The 16,538-nt window shown below is 37.2% G+C and overlaps 1 protein-coding gene across 11 annotated transcripts in view; it reads right to left on the bottom strand.

Moving 5' to 3' along the window:
* wdpcp (WD repeat containing planar cell polarity effector) overlaps positions 1–16,538 on the bottom strand; it is a 131,319-nt gene that overhangs the window by 30,733 nt on the left and 84,048 nt on the right. For all 11 annotated transcript variants that reach the window (XR_015513394.1, XR_015513395.1, XM_087290496.1 and 8 more), the window contains 2 exons: positions 11,885–12,076; positions 2,209–2,854 (listed from right to left, as the gene is read on the bottom strand). Coding sequence is in view for 9 of the 11 variants with exons in the window: in XM_087290496.1 (XP_087146622.1) it covers positions 2,209–2,854; positions 11,885–12,076 (838 nt within the window). In the remaining 2 variants the exon portion in view is untranslated. The remainder of the gene's footprint in view (positions 1–2,208; positions 2,855–11,884; positions 12,077–16,538) is intronic.

The following is a 16,538-nucleotide window of genomic DNA, read 5'->3' on the forward strand; positions in this document are numbered from 1 at the left end:
TGAATGCTAACAATGAAATGTGAAAGTGTAACTTATTAGGGTAAAGCTGTTTTTATATTCACACATTCATTCAGTGACAACTTGTGACACACTCCCTATATTGTTTACCACGGCACTTTGATTATTCGGTCTGGAATAACCTGCTAGTGTGACTTGAAAATAACATTAAAACTGTTTATTCGAATATGAACAATGTTGTAATTTGATAGTCATTGGCTGCTAATACTATTTTGCTATTTAGAGATTGCAAATAATACTTTTATGAAATTATATTATTAAGGAGAAAGTCTGAATGTGCAAATATAAAACCAACATTACCTTTATGTGTAAGTTCACAACAACTTTACCTTTATGTGTAAGTTCACATACCCTGCCATATGTTCAGGTGTAGTTCACTGTCAGAATGCAATAGCTTTGATTGTTGATGATTAGCCAGCACTTGTATAACGTTACCTCTGTTTTTTTCCTTGTCTTTGGCTAAGCAGAACCTCGGTTTTTAGCACTACACAGTTTTAAATGTGGTAATCATGGAACATTATTTCTTGCACATGATCACACATCTTGTTAAAACACTTCAATGAGATTGTATATTTGGGCCTAGATGCTTGGCCATTTCATCTTATCCAATATTCTTTGGAAGGGTGTTATCGTAAATGGACCTGTCAGATGAACACCACTCACTTTAATGCTGATTTTGCAGAATCACTGTGCTTATCACTGGGTGACGAGCTGTTATAATAAGCTGAAAGCGTTATGTAAATATTATAAATAATATGTATTCAATAAAAATTATTTCTAAGACAACAACAAACTCTGTACCGCATCGGATGTAATTCCCTCACTGTAAATGCTAGCACTTCCAGTATTTTCCTGCCACCTCTCTGCGCATGCATCCTGAATCTTTACAAACATGGTAATTCGTCTATAGAGAATAGAAAAATATTGCCTGGTCTGATGAGTCTCGATTTCTGCTGCAACATTCGGATGGTAGGGTTGGAATTTGCCATCAACAACATGAAAGCATGGATCCATCCTGCCTTGTATCAACAGTTCAGGTTGGTGGTGGTGGTTTAAGGTGTGAGGGATATTTTCTTGGCACACTTTTGGCCCATTAGTACCAATTGAGCATAGTGCCAATGCCACAGCCCACCTAAATATTGTTGCTGACCATATCCATCTTTTTATGACCACACTGTACCCATCTTCTGATGACTAGTTCCAGCAGGATAATGCACCATGAAATAAAGCGCAAATCATCTCCGACTGGTCTTATGAACATGACAATGTGCTCATTGTACTCAAATGGCCTCCACAGTCACCAGCTCTCAATCCAATAGAGCAACTTTGGTATGTGGTGGATTGGGAGATTTGCAACATGGATGTGCAGCTGACAAATCTGCAGCAACTATGTGATGCTACCAAAATCTCCGTTCTGAAGGCAAAAGGAGCCAACCCGGCACTAGTAAGGTGTACTTAATAAAGTGTCCAGTGGGTGTATATTACACACTTTATTATTATGTACCCTCTGAAGCAAAAATCTGATTGGCTGATTAATGTGTGTCTTTTACAAAATAACGAGTTATTAGAACTATCATGTTTGGAGAAGCTAATTGCTGGATTTTGGAAAGTCACCAAGGGTTGTTACAATATACCGGATATTTGAAATGCACCAATAAGCAATTATTAAAAGAAGCTTCACTTCAGCTTGTACTATTTACTATAATATTGAAACAGCTTGTTCAAATAAAGTAAAATGTATTATTGCATTATGGTAAAGGTCAGTCACCCAGAATGTTATCTTCTAACTAAAAAAACATTGCTTGTCATTCTTAAGGCTTGAAACAGTTTTGCTGCTAAAAATGTTCATTTTTTTAATACTCTAACTAAAAGTTCTCTAGAAAAGCCTTTATTTTGAACATTTCTAACATTATAATTTTCTGTACAATCACATTTTTGTCTTTTTTTTGTAATTTTGTCTTACTGACCTCAAAATTTAATTGGTAGCCCAAATATGTAAAGCAAATTCAACGCATGTAGCTTTAGAGTCAACCATACTACATTTAAATGGCTGTATTTAAATGCTATTATAGCTAAGACTGTGTTTTATGCCCTCCAGCTACCTAAATACAATCCAGTTAAACCCTTTAGCTCTACATCTTACATGCTCTACCCTGGATTTTAATCAATTATTACAAAGGTCCCACTAACCCAGTTTTAACCTCAGCGCAGCAAGTGGTCCTCCATGAAACCGAAGCAGCAGCAAGTCATGCACCTCTAGACTCTCGTTTCCCTGAGATATCGGACAGTAGGCCCATTGGATCCCCTCTAGCCCCTCAGAGGTATTGAAGTGTTGAGAGAGCTGCAGGCTGGAGCCTACAGAGCCAGGGACCGGTTCTTCACTCACTAACCGCAGTGGGAGAGGCGAGAAGCCCATATCAAAGCACTGAAGCTCGCCTTGACCTCCACCCACCACCAGCAGTGATCCAGAAGGATGCCATGCTAGCACCGCCGGCATCATGGAGCAAGTGGCCCACTGGGAGAGTCCTGTCTGTGGGTCGAAAAGAACCACAGAGCAATCTTGAAGCCCCAGAACAACCCAACGCTCTAAGGGGTCACGACTACAGGTTATAGGTTTGGATGTGAGGGTTAAAGATATGCTGGACAGACGCTGGAGACGGCCACGAGTCAATTCATACACACAGGTTTGGATGTCAGGATGCTGAATTTCCTCAAGGGACTCAGATGTGGAGTGTTTGGTGTCTTGGTGCAGCTCCACGGTCAGGATATGGTAGGGTTGGGTCAGACTAAATCTGCAGTCTATAGGATCCCCGTCCGTTCGGATAGAGCTCAAAACCTACACGGATGAAAAAACAGAAACAAAAAAGTCACAGACTGACTCTCATTTACACTTGTCATCTATGGTTTGAAATTCATTCTGGTCATGTATCTCTGATCCACAACTGAAAATGTCAGAAAGACAAATCTTTTGGCAAATGTATGCAAGAAATTATGTACTTCTTCCTGCAAAGGTAAATAATGATGTATATTTCTACATAAAAATATCACAGTTTCATGAAATTGTGATTACTGCTCTAAAATATATTATTTTTAAATGTCTGGATAAAAACTTTTTGCCCTTTGAACACATTTTATATTTTGAGAAACATTTTAAATATTTTGTAACAGTAAACAAGTCAGGCTAAATGTATCATTGATTTCTGATCTTGGGCCCGCATCTTTGGATATCTTTTCTGCTGTAGATACTGCTGTCTTTAAAAAAATGTAAATAAAAAATCTTACACATATCTTTGGAACGGTATAGCAAAACATTTTGGCAGTTCTGAAACCTTTACTTTTCCAAACCGCGGTATACCTTGAAAACGGTTATCCATGCCTAGTCCCATACATGACCTGCCTTGTCTCGTTTATTGACTGCTATACTGATTTAACCATCATCATCAGTGCTGACCATGACACTTGAGGTTGATGCATCTAAAACTATTGACTTCAGAGGAGTTTAAATGTATTTTCTTCTAGGATGATCTCTGTGTAATGCATATTACATATGACAGTTACATTGTTTACAACATTAATAATGGACATGCTGTTTATCCTGCTATTCTATAAGTGCCTCCAGCTGGCACAGAGTGAATCTTCTTTTTTATTTAGTCTCCCTGCTGTTTATGATTTATAAATGACATGCTTTATGTAGCAGGACTGAATAAAGCTATAACGTCAGATCATTATATGTTTACTTTACATTTTACAAATACAATCTAATTTAAATCACAGCATACTTAAGTTTAAGCCTGTGATAAAGCAAATAAACACCTTGGTATATGCATATATTTAGTTATTTTTTCTTTAAAAAATGAGAACGTAAATGTAAATGTGTAAAACTTAGAAAACACAATTGACCACAACGATCCAAAATCGGAGCATTAATAAATATTTATTTATTTGTTTATTTGGCAAGGACAGTGTACATTAATTAGCATTTCTGCAAATGTACCAGAATTAGCTAGAAGATCTGTTGTCCCTGAACAACCTAAAAAAACAATACAAGAATTTTACAATCAATCAAACATAGTTTAGTTCAAAAGTACTATAATATACATAGTTATGTAGATGTTAATAAAAAATAAATATATACAAATTAAACTAAAAAAGGCACAAATGGAAACATGCTAGGTTTATTTTAATAGGAATGATGACACGTATGATTCTCTATAAACCGGATTTTTAATTGTTTTTGAACATATTAAAGACAGTTTTATCTCTGATGCTGCCAGGGAAAGAATTACACTCCTGTGTGGCTAGGATTTATTTCCTATGTCCTTTATTTCATTTAAATAAAGCTGGCAACCATAAATGAAAGACACAGTCGACCTTGAAGTATAACAGTTCAACAAAAAGTTACAAACATTTTACAAAAGTAACAATTCAGCATGGGCTCCTCCATCCCTGAGACAGTAGAAATCACAGGCCCAACACACATGTTGAGCAAATTTGCTTGGAGATTTAACCTCAAAATGTGCACACAAACAGCTTAAAAAGTGTCCTATCAGACAGCAGCATGCAGGAAGTTCGGGTTTACCTGTAGTATGTGTGTTTGTGGTGCAGATGGTGGGGTAGGAGAGAGACTGAGAGAGATGGGCTGGCACAGAAGCATGGCGTGTGCGCCAACGTAGGAGACTGAGTTAAGCGGGTTGCCGATGGTTTCTGTGAAAGCAGGGGATGAGTTTTTTTGTCTTTTTTTTAGCTGTAATCCCCCCTGGGCCGACTCCCGCTGCACCCTAGGGGGTGAGAGGGGTTTAGTGAGAGGCGGGAGAGGAGTTGCTGACAGCACAGAGGGGAGATCCGGAACAGTGCCAGATCTCCACAGAGCCAGGCCCCGCTGAGACACACCTGCCCCAGCCACTGAGGCCCCCACTCTGGGCCTGTCCACAGCTGGGCCTGGGCTCAGAACCAACACCCCACTGACCACGCTAGCTACAGACCAACTGCCCCAACTGCTTTGGCTAATACTACGATAATGCTGACCCCGCTAGCATTAAGCTAGTAAAAATCTATCGAGGGCTTGGTTGAACACCTTTCTGGGCCATTTTAAGGTGAGAGCTGGTGACCTCACGAGGTTAATTCTTTGCTAATGCCATGCTAGGTAGCGCTACAGGCTAATAGTACACACTATAACGCTGTTGTGCTTTGTCGTGTGTGTTCAAAATCACAGATTAAATGTGCCATCAGGAACTAGAGGGAAAGTGCACAATCCTCACACTTGTTTATCCGGTTTAGTAGTAACGGATAGCCATAGAGAGAAAGCGCTAAGCTCTTTGCCACGGTAACACTAAACAAAAACAAAAAGGTGAAGAAATAAAGGAGGGCTGGTTTTGAGAGGCAGTGTGTTTGCCTCAGCACTGGGGGACATTTCGAGTGTCTTTCTCCCACCCGCTACAAAGGTTTTAACATCTTCACAGAGTGATCCTTCTTAAGACCTGCATTCACACACACACACACACACACACACACAAACATCACAAATCCCACAGCTGCTGCTGAAACAATGACAGATTCAATTTCACAAAGACAAACGGCATCTTGGTGAGTTGGGGAGGTTGGGATGGGGGGAGCGCAAAGGAGAGCGAGAAAGACAGTGAGAGAGAACAGTGGTAAGTGAGTCTCTGTTAGTTATTGGTTTCAGTCACTGGTCAAAACTATTCTTTTCTTTTCTTCTCTTCTCCGGACTTTCTTTTGCAGCTTGAAAGATAAACCCAAAGAGGTCCAGCTGAGCAGCAGGCCTTGTTCACAGCAGTAGAGCTCTTTGAGCCAATTTTCCAGCTCAGAGAGCAAACAGTGAGAGAGAGCGAGAGAGAGGGAGAGAGCGGGACAGTGAGAGAGAAAGAGAGATGATGATGAAGGCAATCTATGAAAGTTCTTGTTGCTGAGTCTCCGCTCTTCTGGTGTGTGTATATGTGTGTGTGTGTGTGTGTGTGTGTGTACTACTCAGATGCTTGTCAGGCCGCTGTGGCATGAAATCAACACAGAAGCATTCGCTCTACTGCACCTGCACATGCCCAAGAATTTAACCCTGGAAATCACATTCCACTCGGACCCTTTCTCTTCATATATAACATGGTCTGGAATCATAACAGCAGCCATGTGTAGAAAAACGACAGAGATTGAAACCATTCCACATGAGCCTTCTAGAATCAAATCAACACTGGCAGAGGGTCACTGAATAAGAAATACATTCAAAAAATGAGGTGATAAATTCAGCAGAAGGATAAATGGCTCACTAAAAAGGTCAAATAGAGGCTGCATGTCTCAAAAATGTGTTTGTGTGTGCGTGTGTGTGTATATATATATATATATATCCTGCTATCCTTCAAAATTCTGCAGTTAGTATGATTCCCTTGTTAAAAAAATCGATATTTTTATTTTAAAAATCAATTAATAATAGTAGTAAAAACATTCTTTCAAAACATTTCTATTTAACATAAATGCTATACTTTTATGTTTATATTCACAAAAAAGAAGAAAATGTTTCTACGATAAACTTAAGCAAATCAGCATAGAATGTGATCCTAAAGGTTATGTAAACTTACGTATTGATTGTTTAAAATTTAGCTGTGCCATCACAAGAAAAAAATAATGCAGCATATAAATGTATCAAAATACACAAAATTTGAGAAAAGTTTTATTATATTGTAAAAATATTTAACAATGTCAGAGCCAATGGCGTAGTGAAAAGTCCATTGACACATGCACTCCAGTGCTCACGACAACCCGAGTTCGATTCCCGTCTCGAGAACCTATGCCGATCATTCCCCTCTCTCTGCTCTCCACACTTTCCTGTCAATTCTCTTTACTGCCCAATCCAATAAAGGTGAAAGCCCCAGAAAAATAATTATAACAAATATATATACAGTTGAAGTCAGAATTTTAGTCTGAAAGTTGAAAAAAAAAGTCTAGAATCAAAGCAGTTTTTAATTTTTCAAAAACATTTTAAAGGTCAAAATTATTAGCCCCTTTAAGTTATTTTTTTCTACAGAACAAACCATCGTTATACAATAACTTGCCTAATTACCCTATCCAGCCTAGTTAATCTAATTAACCTAGTTAAGCTTTTGAATGTCACTTCAAGTCGTATAAAAGTGTCTTGAAATATATATAGTAAAATATTATTTACTGTCATCATGGCAAAAATAAAATAAATCACTTTTTAGAGATGAGTTATTAAAGCTATTATGTAGAAAATGTGTTAAAAAAAAGTCTTATCTCTGTTAAACAGAAATTTGTGAAACAAATAACCAGGGGGGCTTATAATTCAGGTAATAAGTCTGACTCCAGCTGTAACAATAATATTGTTTTACTACTTATTTAATATTAAGAATAAATAAATATGTCTCGAAGGACTAAATAAATATTCAAAGAAGTTTAAGTATTAAATCTAATTTCAGAATAGTAATAAACTAAAAATTCTGACATAATTTAGAATTTTATTTAATTTTCATCATAAAAAAGATCTTTAATATAAAGTGACAATTTGGGCAAGTCCATCTGCAGCCATAAAATGTTCTGAAAACAAATCTATTTTTAATAAATGTGAGCCTCATTTCAATTCATTGACTCTTCTTATTATTATTTATTAATGTAGTTTAGGTATTGGGTACAGTTAAGGATGTAGAATAAGATTATACATAATATGTTCTTTATAATTACTAATAAGTAGGAACACACAGAATCTGCACGCGCAGAAATCCGCAGATTTTTAGCCCATCATTGAGTTGATTTATTTAATTGTGTAAATGTGCATGAATTTATATTAATTAAGTTTTTTTTTTTAATTAATTTCAGTAATATTATTGGCTGATAGGGCAAAGCAGTGGCGCAGTAGGTAGTGCTGTCGCCTCACAGCAAGAAGGTCGCTGGGTTGCTGGTTCGAGCCTCGGCTCAGTTGGCGCTTCTGTGTGGAGTTTGCATGTTCTCCCTGCGTTCACTTGGATTTCCTCCGGGTGCTCCGGTTTCCCCCGCAGTCCAAAGACATGATGTACAGGTGAATTGGGTAGGCTAAATTGTCCATAGTCTGAATGTGTGTGTGGATGTTTTCCAAGGATGGGTTGCGGCTGGAAGGGCATTCGCTGCGTAAAAACTTGCTTGATAAGTTGGCGGTTCATTCCGCTGTGGCGACCCCGGAGTAATAAAAAGACTAAGCTGACAAGAAAATGAATGAATGAATATTGGCTGATATGAAAATGTTTATATGATCTATTTAAAATACAGTTTGTAAATTAATATTTTCTGTCTTGTAGTAGACATAGTATTTGAGAGACTTGCTTTGTTTACCAAATAAGTGGTTCTAATTAGAGTTGCATTTAAACTCTAAATAAAAGGTGTTATATATATATATATATATATATATATATATATATATATATATATATATATATATATATATATATATATATATTAAGTTTTTAGTTATGATACTCCCAAAAATCATTCCACATAAAGCAGATTTTTTACTAAATTCTCAGCAGAAATAGCAAACAATATCTGCATATTCTGTCTGGCCCTACTAATAAGCCGACAATATCTCAATAACCTAGCAACTAGGATATAGTGAACTGGTCTTTAAAGTGTTAACAAATGTATTAATTTAGGTTAATTGGGATGATACTGTAGGGGTAGTGAATCATGCATGAAATGCAAAAAACTAATTACAAGCATAGATAAATGCAAAAAAGCAAAGATAAAAGTGAAATAAACAGTTGTTTTGTATACTGTATGTAAAGGTAAACATTACACTGCATTGTTATCTCACCATTGCAGATCTACGCAATGTGACTATTGGGATGCACACTCCGATATCGATGCTGAAATGATATATTGCGCACCCTTACATACTATAAAACTATAAACTTTTCATCTATTAATCCACATTGGGTGAAAAAAATGGTGCATGTTTGATTGAAAACAAGAAATGTTGCAATTTGCAAATAAAGTATGGATAGCTTGTACACATGCAAATGAAAGAAAGAGAAGTGTTCTGAGAGAGATAACAGGATATTCAACATTGAATGTGTTTGGATAACAACAACCACCCCAATATGCAAAACAACTACCAAAAAAAAAAAAAAAAAGACATCAAAAGCTTTCAGAAAACATAACAACAACCAACTCAACATGCAAAATAACTGTATATATAAAAATTCTTTTTATTAAAATCATTACATTCCAGGAACAGGGGAATTGATTAAAAATGTTAAACGTTTGCATAAATAAGTGTGTGTGCACAAGTGTTTTTCCCGGTGTGTCTCTTGGCAGTGCTTATCTGCAAGGGGTAAGAATTAAGACCACATAGGGAAAGAAAGCGCACTTTTTAAATGCTGAAGACTAAGCAGAAAATGGGTTTAGCATGCAGATAGCAAACTTAACAAAGGGAACATATATATGAGGCAGAATTGATTGAAGTGTGTGTCTGTGCGCCGAGCGAACCGTTTGATTCACCGCTCGCGTCTTACATAAACTGCTAGCTTGATTTCACACTACGGATCTGAAAATGACAACAAACACTTTAATTAGAAACGATGAAGGCGAGAGACACTTTAATGTTTTTTAACCGTAGAAAAATGAGAGAGGGAGAGAGGGGGGGCAGACAGAGAGAGAGAGAGGGAAATAAATAGGTGAAGGCCCAGGATAAATCCCCCGTTCAATTTCAACCAGAGCAATCCAGCGATGTTCCACGCTGCCCCCCTTTTATTTTTTTATTTAGCATTTTTCCAACCCTTGTTTGTTTTCATTTGGTGCATTTGCAATTGGAAACGCAGCTCCGTTTGCTCGTCTCTCTCATACCCTGCTCTACGAGTGAAGATTTTGCATATGTTTAAAAGCAGAGTGCAGCATTGGGAGCTTAAGCATTTTTGAATCGTCGCCATTCATCATTCAACAGCACTGAGAGAAAGGAAAAAGGAGGAATGTACAGTAGAGATGCAGAGATGAAGAAGTGCCAAGGCATTACAAGGCATGGTGGTGGCTAAAAGACTAGTGCTTAACAATTGGAAATCACCTGTATCACCTCATTCCAGAATTGTATTTACGACATGATATTACTTATTAAATAGAGAGACTAAGTTATAAACCCTCTCCAGTTTTGATTGTGTGTTTTGTGACTGTGGTGTTTTTTTTTTTTTTTTTGTCGTTTTCCTTAATAATGTCCTTTGTATGTCTACAGTACCAGCCATTGTTTGTTCTTGTTTTTTTTATATACATATTCATTTTCTTTTTGGCTTAGTGCCTTTATTAATCTGGGGTCGCCACCGTGGAATAAACCGGCAACTTATCCAGCATATGTTTTACGCAGCGGATACCCTTCCAGCTTCCCTTTCCCATCGCTGGGAAACATCCACCCTACCCACTGCGCCACCGTGACACCCATATATATATATATATATATTAGTAAAGGATAAAATGAAGGCCATGCATTTACGTTTTATTTTTTATACAATGCAATGTTTTTAGCTTTTAACAGTTAGGAAATCAAAAAGTGCTCTAAATGACAATGCTTGGATTTAAAATTGGGATGAAAAGTTATTATCACACTTGTATAGAATGAATCAAATGAAACATTTTACTCAAGCTCATACTTAATAAATCCTGTAAACCCAGATAAAACGAGAATTTCCAAGTGGGTCCTTCATTTCTTCCACATCTGCATCTACAGTGTTCGTTATATACGAGTATGACCCTAACAAATCTCTCAGTTAAATTATTGTTTTGTAGTATTTTATATTTTATCTGATGCTCTACAGTATTATATTTGTGTGTATGCATTAGGTTGGTCAGTACTGAATCAAAATCTGAATCTAATCAAACAAAAAAAAAAACTTATAATAATGGTCCAAAAATTAGTAGGCCAAATTTATGTTAGGGAAAAATTCCTTTGGTTTAGTCCCTTATTTATCAGGGGTTGCCACAGTGGAATGAACCACCAACTACCGCTAAGCCACCGTGCTGAAACATGTTTGGGAAAAATACGAAACAAAAAAAGATAGTAAAAAATGCTAAATTAAATAAAAAATAAAATATTTGTGTATATATGTATGTATGTGTGTGTGTGTGTGTGTGTGTGTGTGTGTGTGTGTGTATATATATATATATATATATATATATATATATATATATATATATATATATATATATATATATATATATAGCATGAATTTAGATTATCTTTATAAGATGTTCAGTGACTAAAATATTATTTTTATAAATATATCTGTTTAATAATTCTTCTTTGTTCAAATGCATCTAAATATATAACCCATATTCACTGAGACTGAGTGGACATGCTAAGTGGTATAATGCAAGTACAACATTATTACAAATTAATATACAAGATAAAAATACTATACAAAATACTATACAAGATAAACATTTGTGCACTAAATGGCACATTCATTTTTGATGTCTGTGTAGCAGAATACATACTACAAAGTTTGAGTGGCAGAAAACCCAGAAATAGAGTGAGAGGTCAAAGGTTGGCGGTTCACAAAAAGAAAAAGTTTCAAGTGAACAGTCTATGTGTTACAGGAGCTCAAAAAGAAACACAATGGTGACTGGTAAAGCATGACAAAATAGAAAAAGGAAAGATAAAACAGAGACTGGGGCAAAAAAGGATTGAGAATGTTTCCAAAAAACCTTGAGCAGTGGAGCATTGCGAGGGCATTATTAAAAGTATTTATATTATTTAGGAGGTCACACCCTGATTGCTATCTGACCTTCAAGAAGCTCCAAAATCTTGTTCTCGCATCATTTAATTTTATCTCCCAAAAAATATTCATTCGGAAAGGCCAACCCTGAAGGAACGTGAGTGTCTGCTTACCGTGAGCCCAGGGGTGTCGGAGCAGGCGAGCAGCACCAGGTTGGCTCTGTCTGCTGCACTAGGGATGGGAGACCAAGGCCTAACCTCCTCGTTACAGAGCGGCCACCAGCACACGGCCACGTCCTGCGTCCGGTTCAGCCCCAAGTGACGCTCCACACGCCGCCCTCCACCAGGTAAGTCTGCCACTGAAACCTGAAGATGAACAACAACCATAAAGTAATTGGACCACTAAACATCTATAAAACATAAGCCAAACTCCTCTGCATAACTCATTACAACTGCATGCTGCTTTATTAATGTGGCCCAAGCTCTCCAGCATTGAAGGGGTGGGATTTATATTTTGTTGGGTTTTGTATTCAATTTATTTGAAATAGCTGCTTTTGTGGGTAGGATATTTGTGCAACTGCTAATAAGATCTCTAGATGGTTTTACTATTGTAAACCAGCTTTATTTGTTCTAGTAACTGTAATACTGATAATGTGGCAGCAGGACTAAACTAGAATCAAATGCAGGATAATGCATAAATTCTGCATGTGAATAATAGTTCTTAATGAAAAGATAATAAACAAGCTAACAAGAAATTGTTGAAAGAACTGGTTCCCATACTAAATTGCTCCCATTGCTTGTAATGAAATCAGAAGCTTGTAGTCGAGTATATAACAAAAAAGCAGGACTTCCTAGTTGGTCTATGAAAGCTGATTTTTGTGTGATGGCCAGTTTTTTGGCTGGACAAATTAAAAGGATTTGAGTTTTACACACATTCCTTGAAGCCTCTCTTCCATTCTGCGAGACAAAAATCATGCTGAAATAGTTGTTGTGTACAGGACCATTAATTAAAACTTTAACCAGATCTATATTGTATACAATATCAACGATATTTATAATCTAACAGAAACAGATTTGGTTTGAACGGTTGATCCAAAAATTTAAGTTCCGCCATTATTTGCTCACCCTCCCTTTGTTCCAAACCTTCAGTTTAACAAGAAAGAAGACATTTTAAGAATGTTGGAAACGTTGTTTTTTCTACTGGTGAAGTCAATGGGCCGTATTTTAACAATCTAGGCACAGAGTCTAAAGCGCATGGCGATAAAGCATTAAGGGCATGTCCGAATCCACTTTTGCTATTTAAGGATAAAAAAATATGGTTTGCACAGCAGCGCATGGACTAACAGGGTTGTGCTTATTCTCCTACTGAGTTATGGTTGTGTTTTTTTGTTCATTACGTGCAATAAACCAATCAGTCCCATCACACATTTCCTTTAAGAGTCAGTTGTGTCATGCCATAGTGCATTTGCTATTTACATGGCGCACTTTGAAAAACTAAACGCTTCACGAGTGAGAAAACAGTTTAACAGACCATCTGCACGAGGATAAAGAGCCTCCTCTGATCGGCCTCTTTACTTTCACTTTACTTTTACTTTACTCCTTTATTTACGTGGATAAGGAAGCGGTGTTGTATGCACTCCACTGAGGACATTGTCTTACAAACATAGTCTTGTTTGTGAAGCGCAAAGATTTGTTTTAAAAAATTAACAAATTCAGTTATTATTTCATGCAAACGCATAAATGAACAATAATAACAAAGTGTGGTCAAAAAACTGAGTTATATCCAAACACGTCCTGTTCTTATGCCCCATATGGTCCAAAATGCGTCGTTTGGACAAATCTAAACTTGTTTTTATTCAAGCAAATATAAATATCCATACAGTATATTAATTATTTTCGTTTCGGCTTAGTCCCTTTATTAATCTAGGGTTGCCACAGCGGAATTAACCGCCAACTTATCCAGCATATGTTTTATGCAGTGGATGCCCTTCCAACTGCAGCCCATCTCTGGGAAACATCCATACACACTCATTCACACTCATAGACTACGGACAATTTAGCCTATCAATTCACCTATGCTGCATGTCTTTAGACTGTGGGGGAAACCGGAGCACCCAGAGGAAACCCACACGAACGTGGGGAGAACATGCAAACTCCACACAGGAACGCCGAACCAGCGACCTTCTTGCTGTGAGTCGACAGCACTACCTGTGCATTACCCAATATGTATAATATAATAGCAATAATATTATACAAAAACAAATTGTCATGAATAAACTAAAAAAAAAGCCCTTCGAGATGAAAAATGCATGTTTTTTAAATTTATGTAAAAAACTTTTTTTCTAATATTTTAATCACTTAATTCTTTTTCATACTTAAAGATATTTGCGTATTGCTGTACATCCTGTGTGCATTAAGCAATGTGTATGCGTTTAAGGTGCACAACTAACGTGCGCTGCGCTGGACTTTAGACCTGCTTTCAGCTGGTCAATTGCACAGTCTTTTTTAGTTCCGCAAAAAAGCAATGTGCCAACAATGCACCTTAACACACCTCCTTTCTAGAACAGAACACCCATGAACCCACAAAGTGGTGCCAAACACGTATTGTGCCTTATTACGCTGAGTGTATAATAGGGCCCAATGGCTATGGCATTCTTTAAAATATATTATTTTATGTTCAACAGAAAAAAAAGGATATCATATAGGTTTGGAACAACTGACTAATAATGATGGTTTCGGAATTCTATAAAGCTTTTTAAAGTAGCAGATAAGCTGCTATAACAGTTTAAGACAAAAACACACAAATGACAAATACAATACACTATCTATTTATAAAGTACATTTAAAAACAACCAAAGTTGAACAAAATGCCGTACATAGGAGTGCTAAAGACAGAGAATAAACATTTAATAAGTAAAAGCCATAAAAACATTAATCAAAACAATCAAACATTTCCCACCCAATCATACCTGACAGCTTTGTATATTAACTTTACAGTACAATGAACATAAATTTGAGGTATTTTAAAACTCCATCAAATGGCTATAAAATGAAACTCAAATTATGAAATCAAATGACAAACATAAATCCAAACCACAAAATTACAGGTTTGTGATGAAGCATAGGCAAGTGTTTTGCTGCTGACTAAGTCTGACTAGCAAATTTCATTAAAATGAGCCGCACCTGATTGAGACACACCTGCATTTTGGCTGATGCACAAACTGCTTTAATCAGACAGTCTAGCCTCAACGTGGACATAATAATTGAGGTATTCAAAACTAGTTCCTTTGAAGGGGCGTTAATTCCACTATCTGTTTATGGGACTGCAATAATAGTGCAGTATTGAGAGGATATTCTCTCCTACATCACACCACTGTCTCCGCATTAAACTCTCATATCTCATATCTGCGGCTGCTCATCATGCGCTATTTCAGCAGTTCTGGGCTGAGGTTTTAAAGCCGACCATTAATGCAGCCCATAGTATGAATAAATGGCATGAAAATACGACATGGCTCTTATAGAGACAGCGCCTATTCATGCAACATAATAGCAGTCATTTCCATATACTTCATTTTGAAAGGCCTTATCAAGAGAGCAAACATGGAGTCTCTTTTTTATGTCAACAACTCTATCTGTGCACAATAGGGAGGAGTAGAAATGCACCACAGTCTGCCTGCAACAACAAAATAAAATTGTTCATCATTTAACCTTGACCTTCATATTCTGCTAGTGCCAAGTATCATCTACCATGCAAATGATTCATATAAGATTAATAAACAAACAAAAACAAAGCCAAGCAACACAGACTGTGGGAAAATAACATTCATCTCTCTGTGTCTCTTACTGCCCTCCCCCAAAACTTGATTCCCCATCTTGCCTGTGCTTGCTGGTCAGCAATAATCAGACCCTCTTTCTGGAGGATTAGGCTCAAAGCTTAGTCCAGTGGAGCAGGCAGTGGATGGGGCCGGCCGGGCTGGGATGGGGGGGTGTGATGGGCGGGGGTGTTGTCGGGAGGGAGGGCAGGGTCTGGAGGGGGGAACGTACGGTCTCTCCTTATCAGAGCCATGCTGCTGGAGCCAGCCACACCGCAGGAGAGATTGCTTTCATACTCAGGCTGCCGTTGCAACAAAGCGCTCCAGTAATGCGATAATGTTCGGGTGCGGAGGGTGTTAAGAGCCTGATGTATTTATGTATTGTGTTTAGTCCATAATCAGACCCATCCAAATTGTGATCTCTGCACACTTGGTCTCCGGCCCATTAAAATGAGGTTAATGCTTTCAAAAAGAAAACGAATAAAGATTTTTTTTTTCTTATACTATATTATGAATTTTTCAGACAAGTTGCTTTGGAAAGCCAGAGAATGAATGGGATGGAGGATAAAGAGAGGAGCGATCACCTTGGTTTCCTCTGTAGAGGAGGAGATGGACTTGACCCCACCCTCTGACCCCTACCCCACTGCTTGGCTAGCCAAAGACTGCACAACTGTGACCAGATTTATAAAATAGGGAAAATGGTGATGTTAGAAAATCCAGATAGTACATCCTCTATTCCTCCTGTAATGCACAGTAGTGCATTAAACAAGCAAAGTCAAAGTCATGGAGGTCAATAGTCAGCCACGAACTGATGAAATTCATACACTTATCAAATGTTTCGGTTTGTAAGAATTTTTTTTAAATATGTCTCTCCTGCTAAGCTAGGCTGTATTTATTTTATAAAAAATAGTGAAAGTTCTTCTGTTTAAATGTATTTTAAAATTAGTGCAAAACTGCATTTTCAGCACATATTACTCCTGTTTTTAGTGTTATATGGTCTTTCAGAAATCATTCTA

This window comes from Danio rerio, chromosome 17 (assembly GCF_052040795.2).
Source record: "Danio rerio strain M-AB ecotype USA chromosome 17, GRCz13ab, whole genome shotgun sequence".
Classification (NCBI taxonomy): Eukaryota; Metazoa; Chordata; class Actinopteri; order Cypriniformes; family Danionidae; genus Danio; species Danio rerio.